This window comes from Mastacembelus armatus, chromosome 12 (genome assembly GCF_900324485.2).
Source record: "Mastacembelus armatus chromosome 12, fMasArm1.2, whole genome shotgun sequence".
Classification (NCBI taxonomy): domain Eukaryota; kingdom Metazoa; phylum Chordata; class Actinopteri; order Synbranchiformes; family Mastacembelidae; genus Mastacembelus; species Mastacembelus armatus.
The window spans coordinates 326480-349865 of record NC_046644.1 but is presented as its reverse complement, the minus strand read 5'-3'; the positions used below and the strand labels follow the sequence as shown (position 1 = coordinate 349865).

The 23386-nt window shown below is 42.2% G+C and overlaps 1 protein-coding gene across 1 annotated transcript in view; it reads left to right on the top strand.

Annotated features, from left to right (window-relative positions):
* Positions 1-23386, top strand: part of LOC113124673 (netrin receptor DCC-like) — a 131271-nt gene that overhangs the window by 12754 nt on the left and 95131 nt on the right. Inside the window, exons 6-9 of the mRNA XM_026297722.1 lie at positions 11526-11667; positions 13500-13610; positions 16027-16221; positions 18183-18278. Of these exons, the coding sequence (XP_026153507.1) occupies positions 11526-11667; positions 13500-13610; positions 16027-16221; positions 18183-18278 (544 nt within the window). The remainder of the gene's footprint in view (positions 1-11525; positions 11668-13499; positions 13611-16026; positions 16222-18182; positions 18279-23386) is intronic.

Genomic DNA, 23386 nt, shown 5'->3' with positions numbered 1-23386 from the left:
AGATTTGTGTTAGCCTAGAGAACCTGGAAGCTGATTTAAAAATTAATTAAAAGAATGTCTTACTTTGGAGGCCATTAAATGTGGTTTTACTCCTACTCTAGTCTATTATAAAAACTCAATAAATGTCTGTCAAAGAGGGAAGGCCCAAGCCATAAATCATTTTGTTCTTGATTCACATATTTATTTTATTTCCCTTTTGCACTGACTTATTTTCACTCTTACAAACATTCATTTTTCTCAGTGTATGTGTCTGTGTAGCTCTTGCTTATATGTGTTTTCACTTCCATCAAGAACGACAGGCATTAAAGTTATTCTGAAGTAGAGTATTAAGGTCTTTTCTGATGTTCAGTCGAGACAGATAGAAGCAGTGGCCACTGTTCTCTGACCCAGTTCTTTCTCTCTTTGCATGAGAATTCAGTATCCATACTATTCACACTATGACTCCACTGTCTAGACACCCTCCTTGCTTCTGCAACAAATCTTGAGACTGATAGATATCTAGATAAGATTTAAATTTTCCTTATAACAAGTCAAATTATCTTGTTTCTTCTCTAGAATCTTAGATAACATTAAAAATTTGTCAAATGGGTCTGTGAGCTGCTATTGCTAGAAGATGTACATTCAGCTTCTATAATATGTTCTTGTACATCCTACAACAACTGATACAGTTGAAGACATTTATCACCTGTTTCTCACCATCCCACATGTAGAAGACTCAACTTTCTCATTTGGAAAGTGGAAGCTAGCTGGATAATTTGGCAGCTATTTTTGTCCCACATTATACAAAAAAGAGGCTGTCTAGTTGGAATTAACTTCCTCCCTTTCATGGCTCCAATTCAGATGATGGCAAATAATTGGAACCGTACAGGACACATCCAGTCTGTATGAAATATCCATCCCCCTATACACCATTAGAGGAGCTGTTACTGCAGAAAACACAAATCAAAATCCTTTTTTTACCAAATATGGAGACAAGTTCAAACAATTCAGTAATGTCATGTGCCCTCATTACATATTTACTGGTTTGAAAGGGAATTTCTAGTGCACAGTATTTTTACAACAGGTTTATCATTTTAGAAATCATCAGCAGTTCATTCAGCCATGATTGATGAAAAATGTATAGTAAGACATAAAAGGCCTTTTTCAGGGGGTAAAATGGATTCAAATAATGGAATTGATTTTCTCTCCAGTCTCATAGTTTATTCGTGGTTATTCCTGTAAAATATAATGACAGTACAGAATGTCCTCTGGAGCCTTTATTACTCTAATAGAAGAGGATTTTGTTATTTGCATTACAAAATAACACTTTCACTTGCTGCAGTTTGGAGGTGTTACGGTTCTGCCAGGCTTTTCCCCTGGCAATCACCACAATCCGTCTCACCTGTTCCCTAGTCACTCACCTGCACCTCGTCTGCACTCTCCCTCCAGTATATATGGACTTCCCTCACTCCTACTCTCTGTCTGATCTCAGTAACATTCCCTTGAACACACCGTACCTGTTTCCTCGTTTCCCGATGGTGTCCGTTACAGAAGATCAGACCGACACCGAACAAACCGGAGGAGCTCTCCGGACTCATACCGGAAGCCCAAAACTCCCTGGTCCTATCCGCAGCCGCGTCCCCGGCCATCTCCGCGGCCATCACAGCTCTGCCAGATGGCTCCCCAGCCTCTAACCCTGGCTGAGGCACATGCCATCTGGCAGGAACTTAAGGCAAGACCCTGGACCCTTAAGCCGCCGTGCAGCGACGCACCCGTTCTCCCTTCTTCCCGGTTTGTGGAGTATCCCGAGGAGCCGATGTACCCCGAGGAGCCGATGTACCCCGAGGAGCCGACGTACCCCGAGGAGCCGGAGTATCCCGTGGATTCAGAATTTCCGCGGCACCATTTAGACCCCAGGGATCTCCTTTGTTATTCTGACGGGGAGGGTCTCGACGATGAGGACTGGGACCTTTTTTGGACGGACCTCCTCATCGTGGAGTCCCACCGAAACTCCTTCCGCGGTACCCGTCTGGCAAGGAGGTCCGGGGGTCGGCCACCTGACCCGCCGTCTCGACGACAGCGACGGAATCGCGCCGTCATAAAGGACCAGCCCGAGAGTCGTCGTCCCCTAACGAGGTCTCCACTGCCAGGATTCCTCTCACACCCTCACTGCTACCGCCCTCTCCAGCGCCGCAGTTTCTTCATTACTGCAACGGCCATTGCCGCCGCCCCCACAGCTGCAACTTCCGCTGCCTTGGTCTCCGGAACCACCATCTCCGGAGCGGCTACCGCCGCTGCCGCGGCCTCTGGCGCCTCTGCAGCAGATGCAGTCCAAGCCAGAATTCCTCCTGCAGCTCGAGCCAGGGTCTCTCCTGCAGCCCGAGCCAGGGTCTCTCCAGCCGCCCGAACCAGGGTCTCTCCTGTCGCCGCCGTCTCCAGGGCCTCTCCAGCCGCCGCCGTCTCCAGGGCCTCTCCAGCCGCCGCCGTCTCCCAGGCCTCTCCAGCCGCCGCCGTCTCCCGGGCCTCTCCAGCCACCGCCGTCTCCAGGGCCTCTCCAGCCCTCCGGGCCAGGGCCTCTCCAGCCGTCCGATCCAGAGTCTCTCCAGCCATCGCCGTCTCCAGCGTTCCCAGAGTTGCCTCCAGCGTTCCCAGAGTTGCAGTCTCTACCGCCGCGGCCGCGGTCTCCGGAACAACCGCCACCGCAGCTGCAACTGCCGCTGCCGCGGTCCCCGGAACCGTCGCCTCCGCAGTCTCTACCGCCGCGGCCGCGGTCTCCGGAACCACCGCCACCGTAGCTGCAACTGCCGCTGCCGCGGTCCCCTGAACCACCACCTCCGCAGTCCCTACCGCCGTGGCCGCGGGCTCCGGAACCACCGCCACCGTGGCTGCCTCTCCACAGTCTCCAGTCTCCTCTGTCCCCAGTTCCCAGTCTCCAGTCTCCTCTGTCCCCAGTTCCCAGTCTCCAGTCTCCTCTGTCACCAGTTCCCAGTCTCCAGCCTCCTCTCTCCCCAGTTCCCAGTCTCCAGCCTCCTCTCTCCCCAGTCTCCACGGTCCCCTGTCCTCAGGAGGGGGGTTCGGCCCCCAGGAGTTGGCCGTGGAGAGGGGGGTACTGTTACGGTTCTGCCAGGCTTTTCCCCTGGCAATCACCACAATCCGTCTCACCTGTTCCCTAGTCACTCACCTGCACCTCGTCTGCACTCTCCCTCCAGTATATATGGACTTCCCTCACTCCTACTCTCTGTCTGATCTCAGTAACATTCCCTTGGACACACCGTACCTGTTTCCTCGTTTCCCGTTATTTTGTGAGTATCGAAATAAAGACCTTGAACATGTTCCTTGTTCCCGTCTCCGATGGTGTCCGTTACAGGAGGCAGGGTTATGCAGGAAAGTTCCTGATTCACCAAGAGCTGCTGGACATGACCTTTAGTATGTCAGGAAAGGCAAAGCATTTTAAAAGTTTCATCCAGTGTGTCTCACACACACAAAGTTCAGTATGTGTTTGTCTGTAGGAATGTGTCTTCTAGTGCATATTAATGGCACATATGCAATCTAATATACACTCAATGAATGAAAAGCAGGCCAGTATTCCTTGAGGACCAGAATTGGGAACCACTGCATTAAACCATGTATTCAGTAATTATTATATTCAGTATGTCATCCAGTCACTTATGTATTAATTCAGTCAAACACTCACTTACTCCATTCATTCTTTTCATCTTTCAACATCATTTATTGCTGTCAATCTGTTATTCATTTACTTAATTTTTTTAAGTTTTTTACAATCACTCTAACGTATTCATTCTTCAGTTCAGACAGCTAGTCACTCTCTCACTCACTCATTAATTCACTCATTCATTTGGTCAGTCAGTCACTTATTTATCCATTACCTAATTATCCATTACCATTGTCTTCTATAGTCAGCCTGGTGGTAATTCATTTACTTCAGTTCTGCACGCTCTTTGGGAATTCATTCATTTATCACAATTTTCTTGCTCCATGAAAAACCAGATGTTCTGGCTGCATCTGTCTCTCACACTCTGATGATATCAGTGAACAGCTGATAATTACGGTCATCAGATTCCTTCACTCTGATGTAGCTGTGGTAACTAGGTGATTACACACCAAGAAACAAACACAGAAACATAATCATCAGATTGTTTTAGATTTTCAGCTCTGTTTGACCCTCAGATTGTCTTCTCATCCATCACTACCTCACACCAACACCACCTGAGGCTCCGCCCACCTCATCAGGGGCAGAAATGCTAATTAGACAGGCAAGCAATATTAAGTCCTGTGATCAGGAAGTCATGAATTTGATCCCAGGGTTTGTCTTCTTTTTTTCTCTGGAACATTTGAATGAAGCTAAGGTTTTCTGCCTGAATTTTGAGATAAGTAATTATCTGCTGCTGAACACTTTCTTAATTTAAGAATGTAAAACAATGACTGCTTTGTTTGCATACATCATCTCCCTGCTATATCTCCCATGCTGGTTGCTGTCTTTGGGAAAATAATGCTATATTATTTTGGCATCAATTTCAGCCTCACAAACAAACAATTTATGGTGAAAGTGGTTTTGTGTTTTCCATAAAACGGCTGTTTAACTCCTGAACACCCAGGCACTCACATACACACACTGCATAGTGCAGCATGATGTTGCATGTCGTATTGCAAAAACAAAGACAGTCTGCTTTCTATGTGATTGCTCCTTTTACCCATAGGACATTACCACACACACACACACACAAAAACACACACACACACACACACACACACACACACACACACATACACAGTCGATGTGATTGCAGCTCTCACCCGGAGGACGTGAACAAACAATCACTGATTGAATTCCTGGACTGTTTACTCTCCTGGCCCTGTTTGTGCATCTGTGCATGTGTGGAGGTCACAGGGTGGATGAGGTGGTCTGAGAAACCCACTGAATTAATTCCAGTTAGAGTTTAAATTGTTGTTTTTCTCCAGAGCTTTTTTATCTATCGATCTGACAAACTGCTCAGCAGTACAAAGAGTCAAAGCACAGCTGGAAATACAATCATAGTAACTCCACTTCTAAATTAAAGGCATCTCTGAGTTGTCATCCAACTCAGATATTGTCATGCCATTCACTGGTCCATTTTCACTTTTTATCAGATTTACACTGGTATTGTCTGGTGCTGCACTCTGCCCTTCATCAGCAACACAGGAGTTACTCTTCCTGTATGTAAAATAGACAAAAAAGCAGGACATTTATGAGGAAGTCAAGAACTACAATTCCCAAATTAGACAAAAACAGACCTGTGTAGTTTTTTAAAATTCCAAACGTATGTTTGTTCACCCAGCAGTTTAATCATTTTCTATTCAGCTCAAGACAATATTTCCTAACTGCTAATGAACCCTACAAAGTTGGATTTTTGAACAGTGGCATTTCTATGATTTCCCTACCCTGTCCTTTCCTACCAATGATGTAAACAATAAAACCAGTGAATAAAACATTTTAAGCAATTACAAAGATTTGCTGGGTATTATCCTTTACATATATACAGTACATCTCCTCCTGAATTTAGTCTTAACATTACAAAATAGATGCACTGTAAAAATTCAAAAGGTGAGAAAGCTCAAAATTTCAAGCTGACAAGCCTAGAGTTTCGCTTTCTTCTCTGTATTTTTAAGTTTGTTCAACTTAAAATTTTCACCTGTTAACGTACATTTTACATGTGAATTTTCACTTGTCTTAAAATTATTTTAAGTCAAATTATAACTCATTGTACCCACTTGGAATGTGCACTAATGTGCTTGGCAAGGTTAAAGTAACTGAAAATAGAACATACAGTAGCAACACTTAAGGTAAGATGTAAAAAAGTTGATGTGGGCTGAGCATGAAGTCTGACAGGTAGTTTTCCTGTATTCCTGCAGCTAAAACACACAAACAGCAGAATAGTCTAAGCCATCAGGAGTAACTCACTTTTGGAGGAAAGCTTGTTTTTTTTTTGGCCCAACTGAGATTTTTACTTTAAATACTGTGCAATTCTATTTCTCATCCTTAGTTACTATGGCAGAGAACATTAGCTGGTGTTTTCCCCTTTGTACAACGTATAGTTTTCTCCTAGCTTTCTTTAGTAATAATTCAATTCAATTCAATTCAATTTTATTTGTATAGCGCCAAATCACAATACAAATCATCTCAAGGCACTTTACAAAAACTAAAACTAAAAACCCAACAATTCCCTTATGAGCAAGCACTTGGCGACAGTGGAGAGGAAAAACTCCCTTTAACGGAAGTAAAAACCTCCAGCAGAACCGGGCTCAGTTTGAGCGGCCATCTGCCTCGACCGGTTGGGGTGAGTGGATAGAGCACAGAGACAAGAACAGAAACAATAAACAACAAATAGACACTGCAGGTTGGTGGGACCAGTAACTGCACATCAGCGATATACAGCCCCAGGACCAGGGACACCTGCAGAAGGTACAGAGAGAACAGAGAGAGAGGGAGAGAGCACAAACTAGGGGAGAGAGAGAGCACAAGGTTAGTGACATTCAATGGTGGAATATACATGAGGTGGGAGGAGAGGAAGAGAGGGGAGGGGAAGGGAAAGGGAGGGGGTTAGGGTAGGGGAGCTCAGTGCACCGATGGTCCTCGGGCAGTCTAGGCCTATAGCAGCATAACTAAGGGATGGTTCAGGGTTGCCTGAAGCCAGCCCTAACTATATGCTTTGTCAAAGAGGAAGGTTTTAAGTCTAGCCTTAAAAGTACAGAGAGTGTCTGCCTCCTGAACCCAGGCTGGGAGCTGGTTCCACAGGAGAGGATCTTGATAACTAAAGGCTCTGCCTCCCAGTCTGCTTTTGGAAACTCTGGGAACCACAAGTAGACCTGCACTCTGAGAGCGAAGTGGTCTATTGGGATAATATGGTACTATGAGGTCTTTAAGGTATGAAGGAGCTTGATGATTATGAAGGGATTTGTATGTGAGAAGAAGGATTTTAAATTCTATTCTATATTTTACAGGGAGCCAATGAAGAGAAGCCAATATAGGAGAAATATGATCTCTCTTGCTAGTTCCTGTCAGGACTCTGGCTGCGGCATTCTGGATTAATTGGAGGCTTTTTATGGAGATATTGGGACATCCAGATAGTAATGAGTTACAGTAATCTAGCCTTGAGGTAACAAATGCATGGACTAGTTTTTCGGCATCATTTTGAGACAAGATGTTCCTAATTTTGGAAATGTTGCGCAGGTGAAAGAATGCAGTTCTAGAGATTTGTTTTATGTGTGAGTTAAAGGACATGTCCTGGTCAAAATAACTCCAAGGTTTTTTACAGTAGTGCTGGAGGCCAGGGCTATGCCATCTAGAGTAGCTATAATTTTAGAAAAGTTATTTCTGAGATTTTTTGGCCCAAATATAATGACTTCTGTTTTCTCTGAATTTAAAAGTAAAAAGTTACTGGTCATCCAGGCCTTGATGTCAGTTAGACAGGCTTGAAGTCTGGTTAACTGGTTTGTGTTAACAGGTTTAATAGATAGATATAACTGAGTGTCATCTGCATAGCAGTGGTAATTAATAGAGTGCAGTAATAGCAACAGCACTAGCATTAACAGTGTTCGTAGGTATAGCTAGGAGTAACATACATTTTATATAAGTAGTATGCATTAAGTTTTCCTGAAATGTGTTTGATCCTTGTGAAAACCTCCCCATATTTTCCATGTAGACAGACAGAGGCTGTCGGTCTGTTTGAAGGTGGTGAATGAGGCCATGGCTTCTCTTGCCTGGCGGCTTTACAATGTCAACTAGATCTGAATACAAAGCAGCTGCAGCAGGGATTTCTCAAGATTGTGTGAGAAATGATTCAGTGTTACAGTATAGCCTGGGGCCACTTCACCTTAAATTCACAAATGATAAGAAAATACATCTGAAACTGATTTAATTGATCCATGGAGCCCATTCACATCAGACAGCACCATGAAAGAGATGAAACTGTATAACTTAATGAACACAGCAAACTGTGGTTCAGCTATTTTATTAGCAGCAGTTGGATTATGGACTTCAACCACTTACATGCAATAGGTCTGATATGAGCCATGTGGTCCAAGTTGGCCACAGTCTCTAGCAAAGACAACACAGATATATCTGAAAGTAGTGACAGAAACCTGAAGTAAGGATGGTACAAAATTGAAACTGATGGAGGCTTTTCCCTTTCACAACATTTGTGGAATAAATTATGCAGTATATGTCTTTTCAGGCAAGAGAAATGTTATATTATATTATATTATTATATTATATTCAACAGCAGTAATAGTAATGTAATAGTGATACCTATGCACGCCCAAGGCGCTGTACTAATTTATAATGCAGTAGCATCATCGGTAGTAGTAGCAGCAGCACTAATCTCAGCAGTAATGGCAGTAATAATAAGTAGTAGGCACAGTACTAATGGCAGAAATATCAATTGTAGCAGCACTAGTAGCAGCAGTAATCCTGGCAGTAGCAGCAGTAGTAAGAGCAGTAGTCACAGCAGGAATAGCAGTAGTTGCAGTAATCCTACCAGTAACAGTAATAACAATAAGAGTAGTGGCAGTAATAACAGTAGTAGCAGCATTTAAAATAATAATAGTAGTAGTAGTGGTAGTAAAAACAGTAACAGTAGTGATGACAGTGAAAACAAAGCATTTTTTGTTATAGTTAAGGAACATTTCCCTTCAGGTAAAGTCTAGTTGTGCTATCCTCCTTCATGGATGATTTTGCCTCCTTTTGTTTCATCATGAGTGTAACGTCCGCATTGTTTCCAAGGAGATGTCACATCCAACTATGTCCTGTTAAAGTGGCTAATTAGTTAATGAAGCACATGGTGATGCCTGACCAGAATGAGAGAGAGTATGGAGGACTTTGGCCGACACACACTTTTGTTCAGTTTTTTCCTTTTCTCTCCTGCCATCCCATCCTCCTTTTCAGTAATCAGTTCTGCTGTAATCAATTAGTAGGATGAGGAGCAGCAGAGGGAACAGGTGCAGCTAAATGTTAATGAATTCCTCTGTGGCCGTCGTCACAGAAACACTGGCTGAATATGTAAACTGTTCATTGACCCAATGATTTAGCCTACAACTGATGCAGGGATCACACGGAGTCTGTGCGAGTTAATATGACACCATCAACAGATGTGTGAATGTGTGCCATACAATCTGTACAAACATAAGTGGGTGCCTGGCTCTGAGTTGTGCATGTTATATATAAAATGATAATTCACTTCAAGGCCATTACTAGAAATTGTGCAATAACTATAGAAAGTATTGTTTCGTGACTGACTGGCAGATGTGTATTACATTTGTATGACAGGGCATTTAGTTTCACCCAGCAGTTTAATCATTTTCTATTCAGCTCAAGACAATATTCCCTAACTGCTAGTGAACCCTACAAGGTTGAATTTTTGAGCACTGGCATTTTTTGTGATTTCCCTACCCTGTCTGTGACTCACAGCCCCAAGGCTTTCCTACCAATGATGTCGACAATGAAACCAATTGATCAATTGGACTGCTCTAATAAACACTGCAACTGACCAGGGCCTTTCTGTGGGGAGTTTGCATCTTCTCCCTGTGTCTGTGTGGATTTTCTCTGGGTGATGCGTCTTCCTCCCTGAGTCCAAACACATGCAGGTGGGGTTGACTCTAAATTGCCCATGAGTGTGAATGTCTGTCTATCTTTATGTGTCAGCCCTGTGATTGACTGGGGACTTGACTGGGGACTTGTCTAGTCTGTACCCTCATTTCTTCTGGTTATTTACCCATAGCTAATAAAACGCAACTGATTTGTAAAATCATTGTTCCAAAGTGCTGCTAGTAATCACAATTTTCACAGGTCATCTTTGGAGAAAGAGAAAGAAAGATATTGTATTGGATACTATGTGATGAGATAGTCCCTTAACGAATTGCTCACTGAGTGAGCAGCATACCATTAAAGTCAGGCTTCCTCATTTTTGGGCTCATACAGCCTTTCTGTCTGGCTAAGGTGCTAACACACGTGAATGAAACCAAAATATCTTTTAGACATGGATAAAATAGTTACTAGTTATTTATTGTGATGTTCATTGTTTTACAACTACTAACTACTGATCACAGTCAAATATGAAAACAAAATTTCATACATAAGATACACATACATATGATTACACAAGATTCGATTGTTTTGTCAAATACCTGATGAATTTCCTCTGATGGCATTTTGTTCAAGGCTGTTAATAAATGTTGTACCTCAATTAGAATCCTGCATGGGAACTTATAATACTACATGTGACAAAAAAAGAGAAAATAACAGAGAAATTGGTAGAACAGACATCTCCTTTCCTTTTCAAATTCATTAATCTTTATTCATTAATTCCAACATAACAAGCACACATACACACAGTCATACAGAGTATTTCAGCAGGTTTGTTGATGGCAGCTGCCTCACAGACCAGAGCGCACTGGGGGCTGAGCAAACATCTGCTGTGTGTGTGTGTCAGAGGTGGGTCGTTAACATGCAAATAACATAATTAACATTCATGCAACACACCACCAAACATGCACATAAACACACACAGATCTGCACACTTAAATATATGCAATATATAAACAATGGACACACAAAGATAGTGAAATTCAAGGTGCCCCAACTTGTACTAGCTCTATTCAATAAAAACAGAAACATGCAGGCAGCCACTCAACGTCATATTCATCTGAAAAATGACACAGCAGAAACTAGATGGGCTTCTCTGATGATCAGTTCAATTCATTCATTCATTGTCATTGTTACAGATTAACAACGAAATAATTATGGAACAAACACAGACTTGGCATACAGTGCAATACTTGAAAACCCAGAATAAATAAATAAATCCACAAAGTAACAATACAATCACAAGTTCATAGGTGCTACCATGCAATAAACATGTCTATTATGAGGTAGGGAGTGCTATGAGGGTCTGCAAGAGTGTAATGAGTGGTGGGATGCTGCAGCAATGCAAAGTCCAGATCACAGTAATTGAGTTGTGTGAAAATGGAGATCACGGAAGAGTAGCGGCTGAGGGGGCATAGGTGGGGTTGCTGTTGATTATTCATTCAGTGGCCTGACTGCTTGGGGGTAGAGGGTAGAGGCTGTTGGCCATTCTGCTGGTTTTGGCCATGGACCTATATCTTCTGAATTGGTGTAGCTTCAAACACAAAAAATAGATGTTTTTTTATACCTTCTTAATTTTACATTTCATATAAACTGCTGGACTAAAAAAATCACCTTATCTTCCCCTCAGCCTGTCTGCAATCTGTGTACCAAATCTTATGTTGTGGTAAAAGTCACTTTAAGTAAATATCAACAAGGAAATCTGAAATTACCACAGAAGACACAAAACTACTACAAATAGAAGCATGACAACCACAAAGAAGTATACAACTATTCAGATTCCGAGGGTCTTCCTCCTATGAAGGAGGACCTTTTACTCATCTGTGCCCATGTCTTGTCTTGTAACCTCTGTGTCCTCAGTCAGAAGTTGCTCTGGAGTTCATTGATTTTACATATTGTTGTCTTTCAGAGCATCAAGGTGTCATGGCAGCCACCTCCGCACAGCACCCAGAATGGCATTATCACAGCCTACAAGATCAAATATAGGAAGACCGGTCGGCGTGGAGACCAGGAGGCCATCGAACCGAACAACTTCTGGTACTTGTTCACAGGTGGGACTCTGCAAGACGATTTGTGATCGTATTGTTTGAATTAGGGTGTTCCAAATAAATTTGTAAAATTGTAAAATTCGACTTTCTATATTTAAAATCATTCTGGCTGTTTGGAACAGACATTTAAAAAGCACTTTTATTTTAAACATCTGCCAGACTATGGTTTGCATACATAGCGCTTAAGAAAAACACAGATTTTCACTGAACCTCACCTGAAGCTAAAACATTCATCCAACATGAACAACCAAACAGACACAAAGATAAAAATCCTCGATATGTGTGTGTGTGTGTGTGTGTGTGTGTGTGTGTGTGTGTGTGTTTTAGTGTGTTTGGTGTGGTTGGAAATGTGTGTGGGTGAGTGACACAATAGACTGGGTGTTATATAAGAAATCTGCATTTTCATGAGTTTACATCTACAAGTGTGTATGTGTGTGTCTGCATTCAGACTGCCACCAGCTATTATTTCAATTTGAGGTTTGCAGGATTTGAATGAAACTGAACTTCGTTTTCATTATTTTCCACTGATGGTTATCTTCATCACTGTGCCTGCACAGGAATCCATTCCCCAGTGGCAGGTGTTACCCGTGTGTGTGTGTGTGTGTGTGTGTGTGTAAGCATGCCTGCCTTAAATCGAGCTTGCTCCAGCCCAAGCAATAATCACCCCTTTTTACTGAGAATAAAAAACAAAAAAAAATTTTGATTTTGATAAAAATTTGCTGCTTCACTGAGGAAGAATAAGGGCAGCAGATTAAAGCTTTATTAACACTTTGATTTACTCTTTAATTTACACTACACAATATATTCATAAGTAGCAACAGAAGAAATTAAAATCTGAAGGTTCGTCTTTTTGATCTCTTGCTTGTTATTTTGGCAAGACCAGAACTAAGGGTTCATTTTCGAAAAATAAAAGCACAAAAAAGTCCCTCTGGACTGTGACCATGTCCACATGAACTTTGGGACAACTACAAGTCCCAGAAACCTTTGCTGTTAAAAAAATCCAATATGGGGAGGAGTCAATGGTCCCTGGATTAACAAGTCCTGAGTTTTTACACTGTAGAGTCGTAATGTTTACCGCCTGGGATGCACAGACTTAATTGGCTGAGTGGTATCACGTGGGATGGCTCAACTCACATGCAATTGGTCTGTGCGTTTCCACTACAGTAAAGTCTGAAAAAGCTGCGCCGGTGAAAATAGATGCGCCTCGTTAGGTTTTAAATCACAAACTTCTGTTTTGACTGTAGGTCCGGGTCCGTATGGGGCGGCTTCTGGGTCCGCACCTGGACCGCGGTCCGCCTGTTAGTGACCTATGATCTAAAGAAATAATGAATATGAATATCATTTTGTAATTATTACATCAAAATCAAATGGATCAGTTTACAATTAGTGTACCATCTTTCCTGTTTTTGATTCTAAAAATGGTGTCCTGAGCCTCAGCTGTTGTTGCTTTGGAGAAGTGTGTCACAGAAGCCAATCAGAGCTTCAGCAAATTAAGAAGACTTCATCAATACACAGAGGGTGAAATCCTAATGATCATCACATGCAGTGCAGCAAGCCAGGAGGCTGTTTTGTTGTATTTTGTTTATCTGTTTGTGTAGCAGATGTAACTACGAAATATTAACGTTTAAATAGGCAGATACACTCCTGGGACCACAAGTAGTTTTGTCCATTTCTCCACTTCATTATTATTATCATTAGTAGTAGTAGTAGTAGTAGTAGTAGTAGTAGTAGTATTTGCAGGAATTTTTATAGTATGGATACCTTTATACTTTGTATAAACAATAAAAGGTACTGTAGCTAAATGCCTACTACAATAACATGCACTCTCTCTTCAGGTCTGGAGAAGGGCAGTCAGTACAGTTTCCAAGTAGCAGCCATGACTGCCAATGGAACAGGTCCGGCCAGCGACTGGTACACCGCTGAGACACCTGAGAATGACCTGGATGGTAAAAGCAGTGTGTGTGTGTGTGTGTGTGTGCGTGTGTGTTTGTGTGTGTGTGTATACGTGTCTTTTTAAACTGTGTGGACACATTTTAGCTCAATATAAAAATTATGAAGACATTTTGGTCAGTCCTCACACCTTAAAGGGCTGTTTAAGGATTAAAACCTGGTTTTAGGGTTCAAGCTAGAATCTGGTTTGGTAGGATTGGGACATTTAGTTGTGACGGTTAAGGTGGTTCAGAAATGGGGCTAGAGAATATATTATGTTAATGTGTGTTCTTGCAACTACAAAAAGACAACCTGTGTGTGTGTGTGTGTGTGTGTGTATGTGCATGTGTGCGTGTGTGTGCGTGTGTGTGGTAGCACTGATCTGTGCAACAGCATGTAAATACTTCCACTGTCCTAATGCACACATAAATATTTAACCAGTCAAGGGCTGAAGTGGATGGATGGATGGATGAAAGATTGGCCTCAGGGGAGGAGGGAAGGATTAGAGCAGGAGGGGAGTGGAGGAGGGGAAGAGAGAAGAATGGAAAGGAAAAGACTCAAGAGAAGCAGACCTGAGAGCAAAGAAAAAGACATCAATGTATAGAAACCTAAAGATGCATTTTCATGAAAAAGACAATAGATGAGATATATTTAAAACCCTTGTCTGTGTACAATTAATATATGCTTTTCAAGATCAAATGGTAGAGTAAATACACAATGTATCGCAAGGTGATGCAAAGAAATGGTGCAAAAAGGAAAATAAATGTTATGATTTTTTATAGCCCCAAAAGAATGATTTGTATTTCTATAACAAAGAGCACACAAGCAAATATACACAGAGCTTTCCTACTGTTGCTCCGGCCTTCAAGTGGAAACATAAAATCCTTTCTTCCTCCGTCTCTAATGATCTATAATGTAAATGACCACACAAGCTGTACCACGTTCTATTTAGTGGTGTGTCTGCTGTGGACAATGTGGCTGTAGGGAGAGGTAAAGCACAACACAAAGACTGAATAAAAAGCTAGATGAATAAAATATAGTTCAAAGCAGTGGTTATTAACGTGTTTGTTAGCAGCTGTACGTCCTCCTGTGGGCACCCATACAGTAAGCAGAGGCTGATGTACACACATATAATGAATGACAATATATTAAAATACAGTTGGAATAGATAATTGTTGAAACAGTGTATATTATTAAACACTGTTAAAATTCTATGCCCATAACAATATGATGGTCAGCTATAAGCAATTTAGTAAATGTTTATATTATGACTATAAATGTTAAATGGAGCGTCAACAAGTCTTACCTAACATACGGAATCGATGAAGGATTCTAGATTTAAACAAATAGAACAAATATATTTATAGTTTTCTATTTACTTGTATGAAAACCAAGAGGATAAACCATTCTCATTTAGGATGCCACTCTAATGCTTATTTTTACCCCCAGGAGGTAAAGATGTAAGAAAAGAGAGGTCATCTCTCCAGGTTCGAATCTCTTTAGAAAATATCAGGTAGTTGCTGTAGCAATAATTTGGCTCCAAGTTTAAGGTTTATTACAGGAAGCTTATTTTATTTCCTAACTTTAACTTGTAAATTTTCTTTTAAACCTTCTAAGAATCAAATGTTGGTGGAGAGATAATGAATCCTTTTCTTCATTGCCAGCCTAAAACAAACCTTCACCAATCCCCTTCATCAGTAGGGGGGGGTTGTAGATTTTATTGTGGAAACAAGAAGTTAAGTGCCCAGACCTATTTCAGAAGCAAATTCATCTTTTGGCAGGTTTTATATTTGCTCAGAGCCTTGCTAAAGGGCAAAGTGGCAGGGATGTTTTACAAAAGTTAAAAAGAAGCAAAAAAACAGCAAAACCAACAGGCAACAGGGATGTTTCACTGAGAAAAGAATGAAAAGACGGATAGAAACAAATAAAGAACTGAACGGAGAGACACTCCAACCAGCAAACAAGCTGCTAGCTCTTTGGGTTTGGTTGCTGAATAATTTCTAGCAGAATAATTAGAAAGGCTGACCTCAGGCTGAAGCTTAGAGGAGGACACTCTGGTTAGCAGGAAGCTACTGAGATAAAAAACAAAAACATCCATGCTAACTGTGTTTCCATGCCGGGACAGGGGCAGCCCCAAATCTCATTTCAATGGATTATCACTCAATAAAGTAGGGACTGAGGGCACAGTAATCTGATCTAATCTGATGCTGAGGAATAATATAAGGTGTCATGGCTGATTAGGGCTTAATACACACTTAACAGGGGTAGCATCTGTTAGCTAAGGTTGCTCTAAGTATCTGCAGCTGCAAACAAGGTTAACTTAAGACTGCTGGTGGCAGAGGTCAGGGACTACAGAAATACTGAGGTCAGAAACGACAACCACCCTATCTTCTTCTTTGGTGTGAACATTCATTCATTGTTGTGTTTTTGCAGAGAGCCAGGTGCCACACCAGCCCAGCTCTCTGCATGTCAGGCCGCTGCCCAAGAGCATCATTATGTCCTGGACTCCACCCCTCAGCCCCAACATCCTGGTCCGTGGTTACATCATTGGCTACGGAGTGGGAAGTCCCTACGCTGAGACGGTTAGGGTGGACAGCAAGCAGCGATACTACTCAATTGAAAACCTGGGTGAGGAGCGGGGTGGGGGTACAGGGCACAGAACCAATGTGAGCTGAGAAGAAGAAGATGGATATCACTTCATTTCTTTGAAAATCACTGTAGATGCCGGAGGTGTTTAGCCTAACTTAGTTCAAAGGGAATCTACTGGCTTAGCTCCATCAAAAATGCCAAAGAACGCCTTGCAACAAACTGAGGTTGCATTACTGTCAAGACAACATAATGACAAGACATTACTTGGGCTTTTATATTTCATATAGGAAAAATGCAATACAATTTGTGCAAATGCAATAATAGATTTTTGGCAGATATTCATTTTCTGAATATATTTTCTATCAACTTAGTCTGACTTAAATAACTTGTTGGCCTTCCTTAGCATCAGATATCATATGCCTTTTTAGAGAAGTTTGCAGGAAATATTGTGTGGAAACTGTACTTGTTTTTTTCCAAACATTAGTTTCAAAGCTTCTGATGACTAGACTGAAATGTTGGTGGAGGGATGCTGCATCCTTTTATTTACTGCTGTGGTCACATTTTAACTGAGTTAAATTGAGTTAAATACCCATTGTCAGCAGTTTTAACTGAGGAATATAAAGTTCTGCTAAAAGAAACCTCCACATTTGCACAAAAATACTGAGGGCATGAGCTCAGTGTGCTCAGTGGTAGTGAGGCCCTATTTTAGCGATAACAGTCACGTTTATGAAGCTTAATGGATTCTAAAAGATTCTGGTACTGATACGGGTTTGTGCAGAATTCAACTTTACAACGTAGTTAAGTAGCGTATTTGTTCAATAGGAACAAATAGCATGTGGAAAAAATTATGTTCACTGAATTTAACAGGAGGTCAGCAGCTGAATTTAAAATACCATGCATTTGCCAAAGGTCAAGTGATGACCTGTACACCTCTCACAGAGAGAAAATCAGAAGGTTATAGGCAGAAGATTAATATCACAGTTAAAACCTTTTTCTTGTATTCTCTTCTCAGGACTGAAATAATTCCTAATTCCATGTTTACAACAACAGTATATTTAACAAATTCATAAATCCAGCTACTCTTGCCAACAAAGTACCAATATTGACACAGAGCTTCACTGTTCCATTCATGCATTATGAAGATGAAATCCCCATTTAATCACAATCAATAATTTAAAGGAATTTAATAAGAAAGCTGCTAGAGGTGGAAATGTAATTGTGAAAGGATGAAAAAGAAAAAACATCCTGCCCATCAACCACAACAGGCAATTTGCATGCCAAAGAAGACAATAACAAATAGCTTGAATTTTTATATGGGAATAAAAATTCCCATCCCAGGTCTCATAATGGAGAAGTAATGAAAAAATAAAATCCAGCCATTGTGTTGCATGCACACATGGGAGTGAGTGCACATATGTAAAAGGCATTTATAATTCATAGTGATCATTAATTCATGTGGCAAGGCATCTGGGGAGCAGAGCAGGCGTGTTTGTTTAACTGATTTGAGGGTTTGACGCCACATGGACAAAACATGCACCATCATCACATCAAGAGTGACGAGTGGCAACAGGATAAGGTGCTGCATGACAGTCAGGTCATATGTCGGCTGCTGTCTTGAAATGGCAATGTCGAGTCAGGAACGAAGAGAAGTCATGTCCTTAAAACCAGAAGGAAAGAGCTTTGATGGAAAAAAAGCACCATAAGCCCCGTTAAGTCTCAGACCTTAAGCTTAACTAGTGGTCATCTTAAGTCAGTTTGGAGAGAAATATTTATTATGGGGAAATGTTCATAGAAATAGTAAGTTAAACGGGACTAACCTTTGACTGTTTTTTCAAAATGTCTCCCCTTTATTGACATTACATTTGAATGACTATATTTTGCTGAAGCATAGAGAAGTAGAAGGGAATAAATATTAACAGTGTCATTGTTAAATGATAATGTACTACATTATATTTGGAGAATATAAATGAAACTTTCTCTCCTCTTTCTTTCTCTCTCAGAGCCAAGCTCACATTATGTGATCTCCCTGAAGGCATTTAATAATGCTGGAGAGGGAGTCCCGCTGTACGAGAGTGCCGTCACCAGATCTCTAACAGGTAGATTACACACACGTCACCAATGATAACCACACTGATGATGTGGTGACATGACATCATGTTCACATACAATGCTATGATATGTAGCAGATACAATACACACCCTATAACAGTGTAGAACATGATGGTTGTGGCGGTGAATAAAACTGACAAGTGTGGTTCACTGGAACTGTCGATATTGATACTATTGTCATTATTACCAGAGGTACTTTTAGTAGCAGTATTAGTGGTAGTGCAGCATTAACAGCAGAAGAAGAACTACACTGACCAAAATTATAAACGCAACACTTGTTTTTGCCGCAATTTTTCATGAACTGAACTCACAGGTGAGCCTTAGGCTGGCCACAATAAAAGGCCACTCTAAAAATGTGCAGTTTTATCACACAGCACAATGCCACAAATGTCGCAAGTTTTGAGGGAGCGTGCAATTGGCTTGCTGACCGCAGGAATGCCCACCAGAGCTGTTGCCCGTGAATTAAATGTTTATTTCTCTACCATAAACCGTCTCCAAAGGCATTTCATAGAATTTGGAAGTACATCCAACCGCAACCACAGACCAGGTGTAACCACACCAGCCCAGGACCTCCACATCCAGCATCTTCACCTCCAAGATCATCTGAGACCAGCCACCCGGATCACTGCTGCAACAATCGGTTTTCATAACCAAAGAATTTCTGCAATTTCTGTCAGAAACTGTCTCAGGGAAGCTCATCTGCACGCTCGTCGTCCTCATCGGAATCTCGACCTGACTGCAGATTGTCGTCGTAACCGACTTGAGTGGGCAAATTCTTACATTGAATGGCTTCTGGCACTTTGGAGAGGTGTTCTCTTCATGGATAAATCCCGGTTTTCACTGTACAGGGCAGATGGCATTGTGTGGGTGAGCGGTTTGCTGATGTCAACATTGTGGATCGAGTGGCCCATGGTGGTGGTGGGGTTATGGTATGGGCAGGCATATGTTATGGACAATGAACAACACTTCTGACCCACGACTACACACTGCTGACCCACAACTGCACACTGCTGACCCACAACTGTACCGCCAAGTTCAGCTCCAACCATATCATCAAGTTTGCTGATGACACAACGGTGGTAGGCCTCATCAGCAACAATGATGAAACACACTACAGAAAAGGAGTGGCACAACTGGCTGAATGGTGTGGCACTAACAACCTGTCCCTCAATGTTGGGAAGACAAAGTAGGTTATGATGGACTTCAGGAGAAACTCCGTTGACCACCCCCCACTGACCATCAACAGCTCAACTGTGGAGAGAGTCAGCAGCACTAAATTCCTGGGGGTGCACATCACAGAGGACCTCACATGGACGACCAACACCGTGTCACTCTCCAAGAAGGCACAACAGCACCTACACTTCTTTCTCCGCCGGCTGAAAAGAGCAAGTCTCCCACCACCCATCCTCACCACTTTCTACAGGGGAACCATTGAGAGCTTGCTGACCAGCTTCATCACTGTCTGGTATGGGAACTGTAGTACAGCAGACCAAAAGACCCTCCAAAGGACAGGGAACACTGCTGCAAAGATCATCGGTGCCCCTCTCCCCTCCATCATGGACATTTTCCTTTCACAATGCTCCAGCAAGGCCAACAGTATCATGAAGGACCCCACCCATCCCTCCCACAGTCTCTTCCAGCTCCTACCATCAGGAAGACGGACAGATTGCTCAACAGCTTTTTCGCCCAGGAGATGGGCCCTGAACTCAAATCACCCTGCCCCCTTCTGACACCCCATACAAACCCCCTACCTCCTGAAACATGGACCCCCCCCCCCCCCCCCCCCCCCAATTACATTTTGTGCATTTGAAGTGTGTTACACACAGGTGAGTGGGCCTGTACAAACCACCTGTAGTAACACACTTTCCTCTATGCGCACTAGAACACTTTTCGCGCACTAGACACTTTTCACACACTACTGTGGGTACATAATCCCACAAAAGACTCAGTAATATATGTTTACATGCTTACATGTGTATTTCGTTCCACTGTATGTCCCCACATGTAGCGGAATGACAATAAAGCTCAACTGGACTTGAACTTGAACACAGGTCCATTTTATTGATGGCATTTTGAATGCACAGCGATACCGTGAAGAGATCCTGAGGCCCATTGTTGTGCCATTCATTCACCTCATGTTGCAGCATGATAATGCACAGCCCCACGTTGCAAGGATTTGTGCACAATTCCTGAAAGCTGAAAACATCCCAGTTCTTGCAGGGCCAGCGTACTCACCGGACATGTCACCCATTGAGCGTGTTCCAACATTCCACAGGACACAATCAACAACCTGATCAACTCTATGCAAAGAAGATGTGTTGCACTGAAGCAAATGGTGGTCACACCAGATACTTACTGGTTTTCGGACCCCCCCCCGGACCCCACCATACAATAAAACTGCATATTTTAGAGTGGACTTTTATTGTGGCCAGCCTAAAGCACACCTGTGCAATAATCATGCTGTCTCATCAGCATCTTCATACGCCACACCTGTGAGGTGGATGGATTATCTCGGCAAAGGAGAAGTGCTCACTAACACAGATTTGTGAACAATATTTGAGAGAAATAGGCCTTTTGTGTACATAGAAAAAGTCTTAGATCTTTAAGTTCAGCTCATGAAAAATGGGGACAAAAACAAAAGTGTTGTGTTTATAATTTTGTTCAGTGTAGATGGAAAAGTAGTAGGGGAGTTTACAGTGTTAGCAGCTGTACTAGCAGTATCAGCATGACATGGCAGTAACAGAAAGTGTAGTGGATGTAATAGCAGTAGAAGTAACAGGGTTGTGCCTGTTCCGGGGGTTGTGTGAGAACTAGCTCTCCCTAGCTGCATTTGATATTTGTGAGGATATTGTCAGGAAAAAGTTTGTACTTGTAGTTTTGATTCAAGAGAAAGAGTTTAAAGTGACCCTCTGACAGTTCGGCCTCGATCTGAATCCAGCATCACTGAGGCCTGAAATATTTATACTGAGGAAGCTGTTCACACTTCTAATGTGTGTGTATATATTTATATGTTGTGTGTATGTGATGCCTTCCGCTCATTACAATTACTGGGTCTGTGTTTGTGTGTGTGTGGCTCATTAGATCTTGCTGTAGACTGTGCTGTGGAAGTGAGATAAATGAAAGACATCCAACTCCTCAGCCAAATTTCATCTTATGAATTAAACAGCCGGCTCTGAAGCACCCAGAAGCCTGCAGCGGACATAAATCCTTTATTATTCTCATAAAAATGTCACATTTCTGAGGTTTTTCAAACCCAATGATGTGATGATAGTCAGGAAAAACCAGAAGCACAGACCTCTCAGCTTGCCATGGAGTGTTTTACGCACAGGTTTTTAGGGCAAAACTTTCCAAATTGAGATTACTTTGTACTCCCACCTGTCTTTGATTAATATTTCTTTAAGAAATAAAGCAACAGGAAATCAGGTTTGCATAGGGATTCAACAGACTAGCTGCAAAGAGGGCAGAGAGAAAAACCGATGTATGATGGACTTTAATGAAACCTCATTGAAAGAGGAGAGAAGCATAAAAGAGGAAACAAATGATGGCGGGTTGGGGAAAGAGATGAACAAAGAGTGAAAAATGGCACAAGAGAGTAGAGGAGTTGCAGGAAGAGACATGGGATTATGAAAGAAAGAATACAGATGACCACAGATGTGTCAAGATTTATAAAGATATATTGCATCTTTGGTAATTTGACAAAATTAAGGGAATTAAGTCTCAGTGGGATCAGACAACAGAATTCAGCTTTGACAGCTCGTAACAAATAAACATGGAGTCTGCAAAAAAGCCATTTTTTGTATCATGAGTTAGATAAAACTGGAAGCCTGTGGAGTCTCTTTTTTATGTAGAACGTCTGTGTTCAGTGACCAGTCCAGTTTATTATCCAGGTACAAGCCCAGATGTTTGTAGGCTGACATCACTTCAATGTCCTCACCACAGATGTTGACTGGATAAGGAAGTTTAGACCTTAAATAATCCACTACCATCTCCTTGGTTTTAGAGGTGTTCAGTAGGAGGCAGTTTTTGTGACTCCAGTCACTGAAGGATTGTACATGAAGTCTGCTGTGTACAGTGTGTACAGAAATGAAGGAATGAACCCAAAACAGTGCCCTGTGGAGCTCCTGTGCTGCTCCAATCTCTACCAGAGATGTAGTTTCCCAGCCTGTCATATAATCTGTGATCCAGGAAACAAAGCAGGGACCCACCCCCATCCCTTTGAGCTTGTCTCTGAGGATGGTTGAGGATGATTGGTTGGATGGTATTGAATGCACTTGAAAAGTCAAAGAACATAATCCTGACATAACTTGCAGGTTCTTCCAGATGAGACAAAAAACAGTGAAGCATGTAGAGGACAGCATCATCGACACCAATATGTTCTCTGTAAGCAAACTGCAGGGGATCTATTGTGTGTCTGACCTCAAGTCTTAGTAGGCGCAGAATCATCCTCTCCAGGACCTTCATATTATGGGATGAGCCACTGGCCTGTAGTCATTTAGTTCAGCTGGACACAACTTTAGGTACCAGAACAATACAAGATGTTTTCCACAGAGCTGGGACCCTCCCCAAATGTAGACTCAGGTTGAAGATCCTCTGTAGAGGCTCACACAGTTGGGCAGCACAGTCCGTAAGTAGCCTTGGACATACACCATCAGGGTCAGCTGCCTTCCCACAGCACAGTCTTTATAGCTGTAACCTTACCCCTGTTACTGTTATAGATGGTGGGACATGCCCAGGTGAGGGAGCGGGAATAGCTGTAGTGGTGGAGGACAAGGAGGAGGAGGAGGAGGCGTTGAAGAAGAATCAGGGGGTATGGTTAGACTGGGACATTTGCCACAGTGTCAGACCTGTTGAAGAACAAGTTCATTGGCTCTGTCCACATCACCCACTGGTACCTGGTTGTTCTTTTTTTTGTAGCCAGTGACGTTGCTAATTCTCCTCCACAGCTCTCTGATGTTGTTGTGCTGTAGATTTTTCTCTTTATTGTTTTTGCAGTCCTCCTTAACCTGCTTTGATCTCCTCTTCAGCTCATGTTGGACATGCTTGAGTCTTTCTTTGTCTCCAGCTTTAAATGCCTCCTTCTTCTGGTTAAGGATTG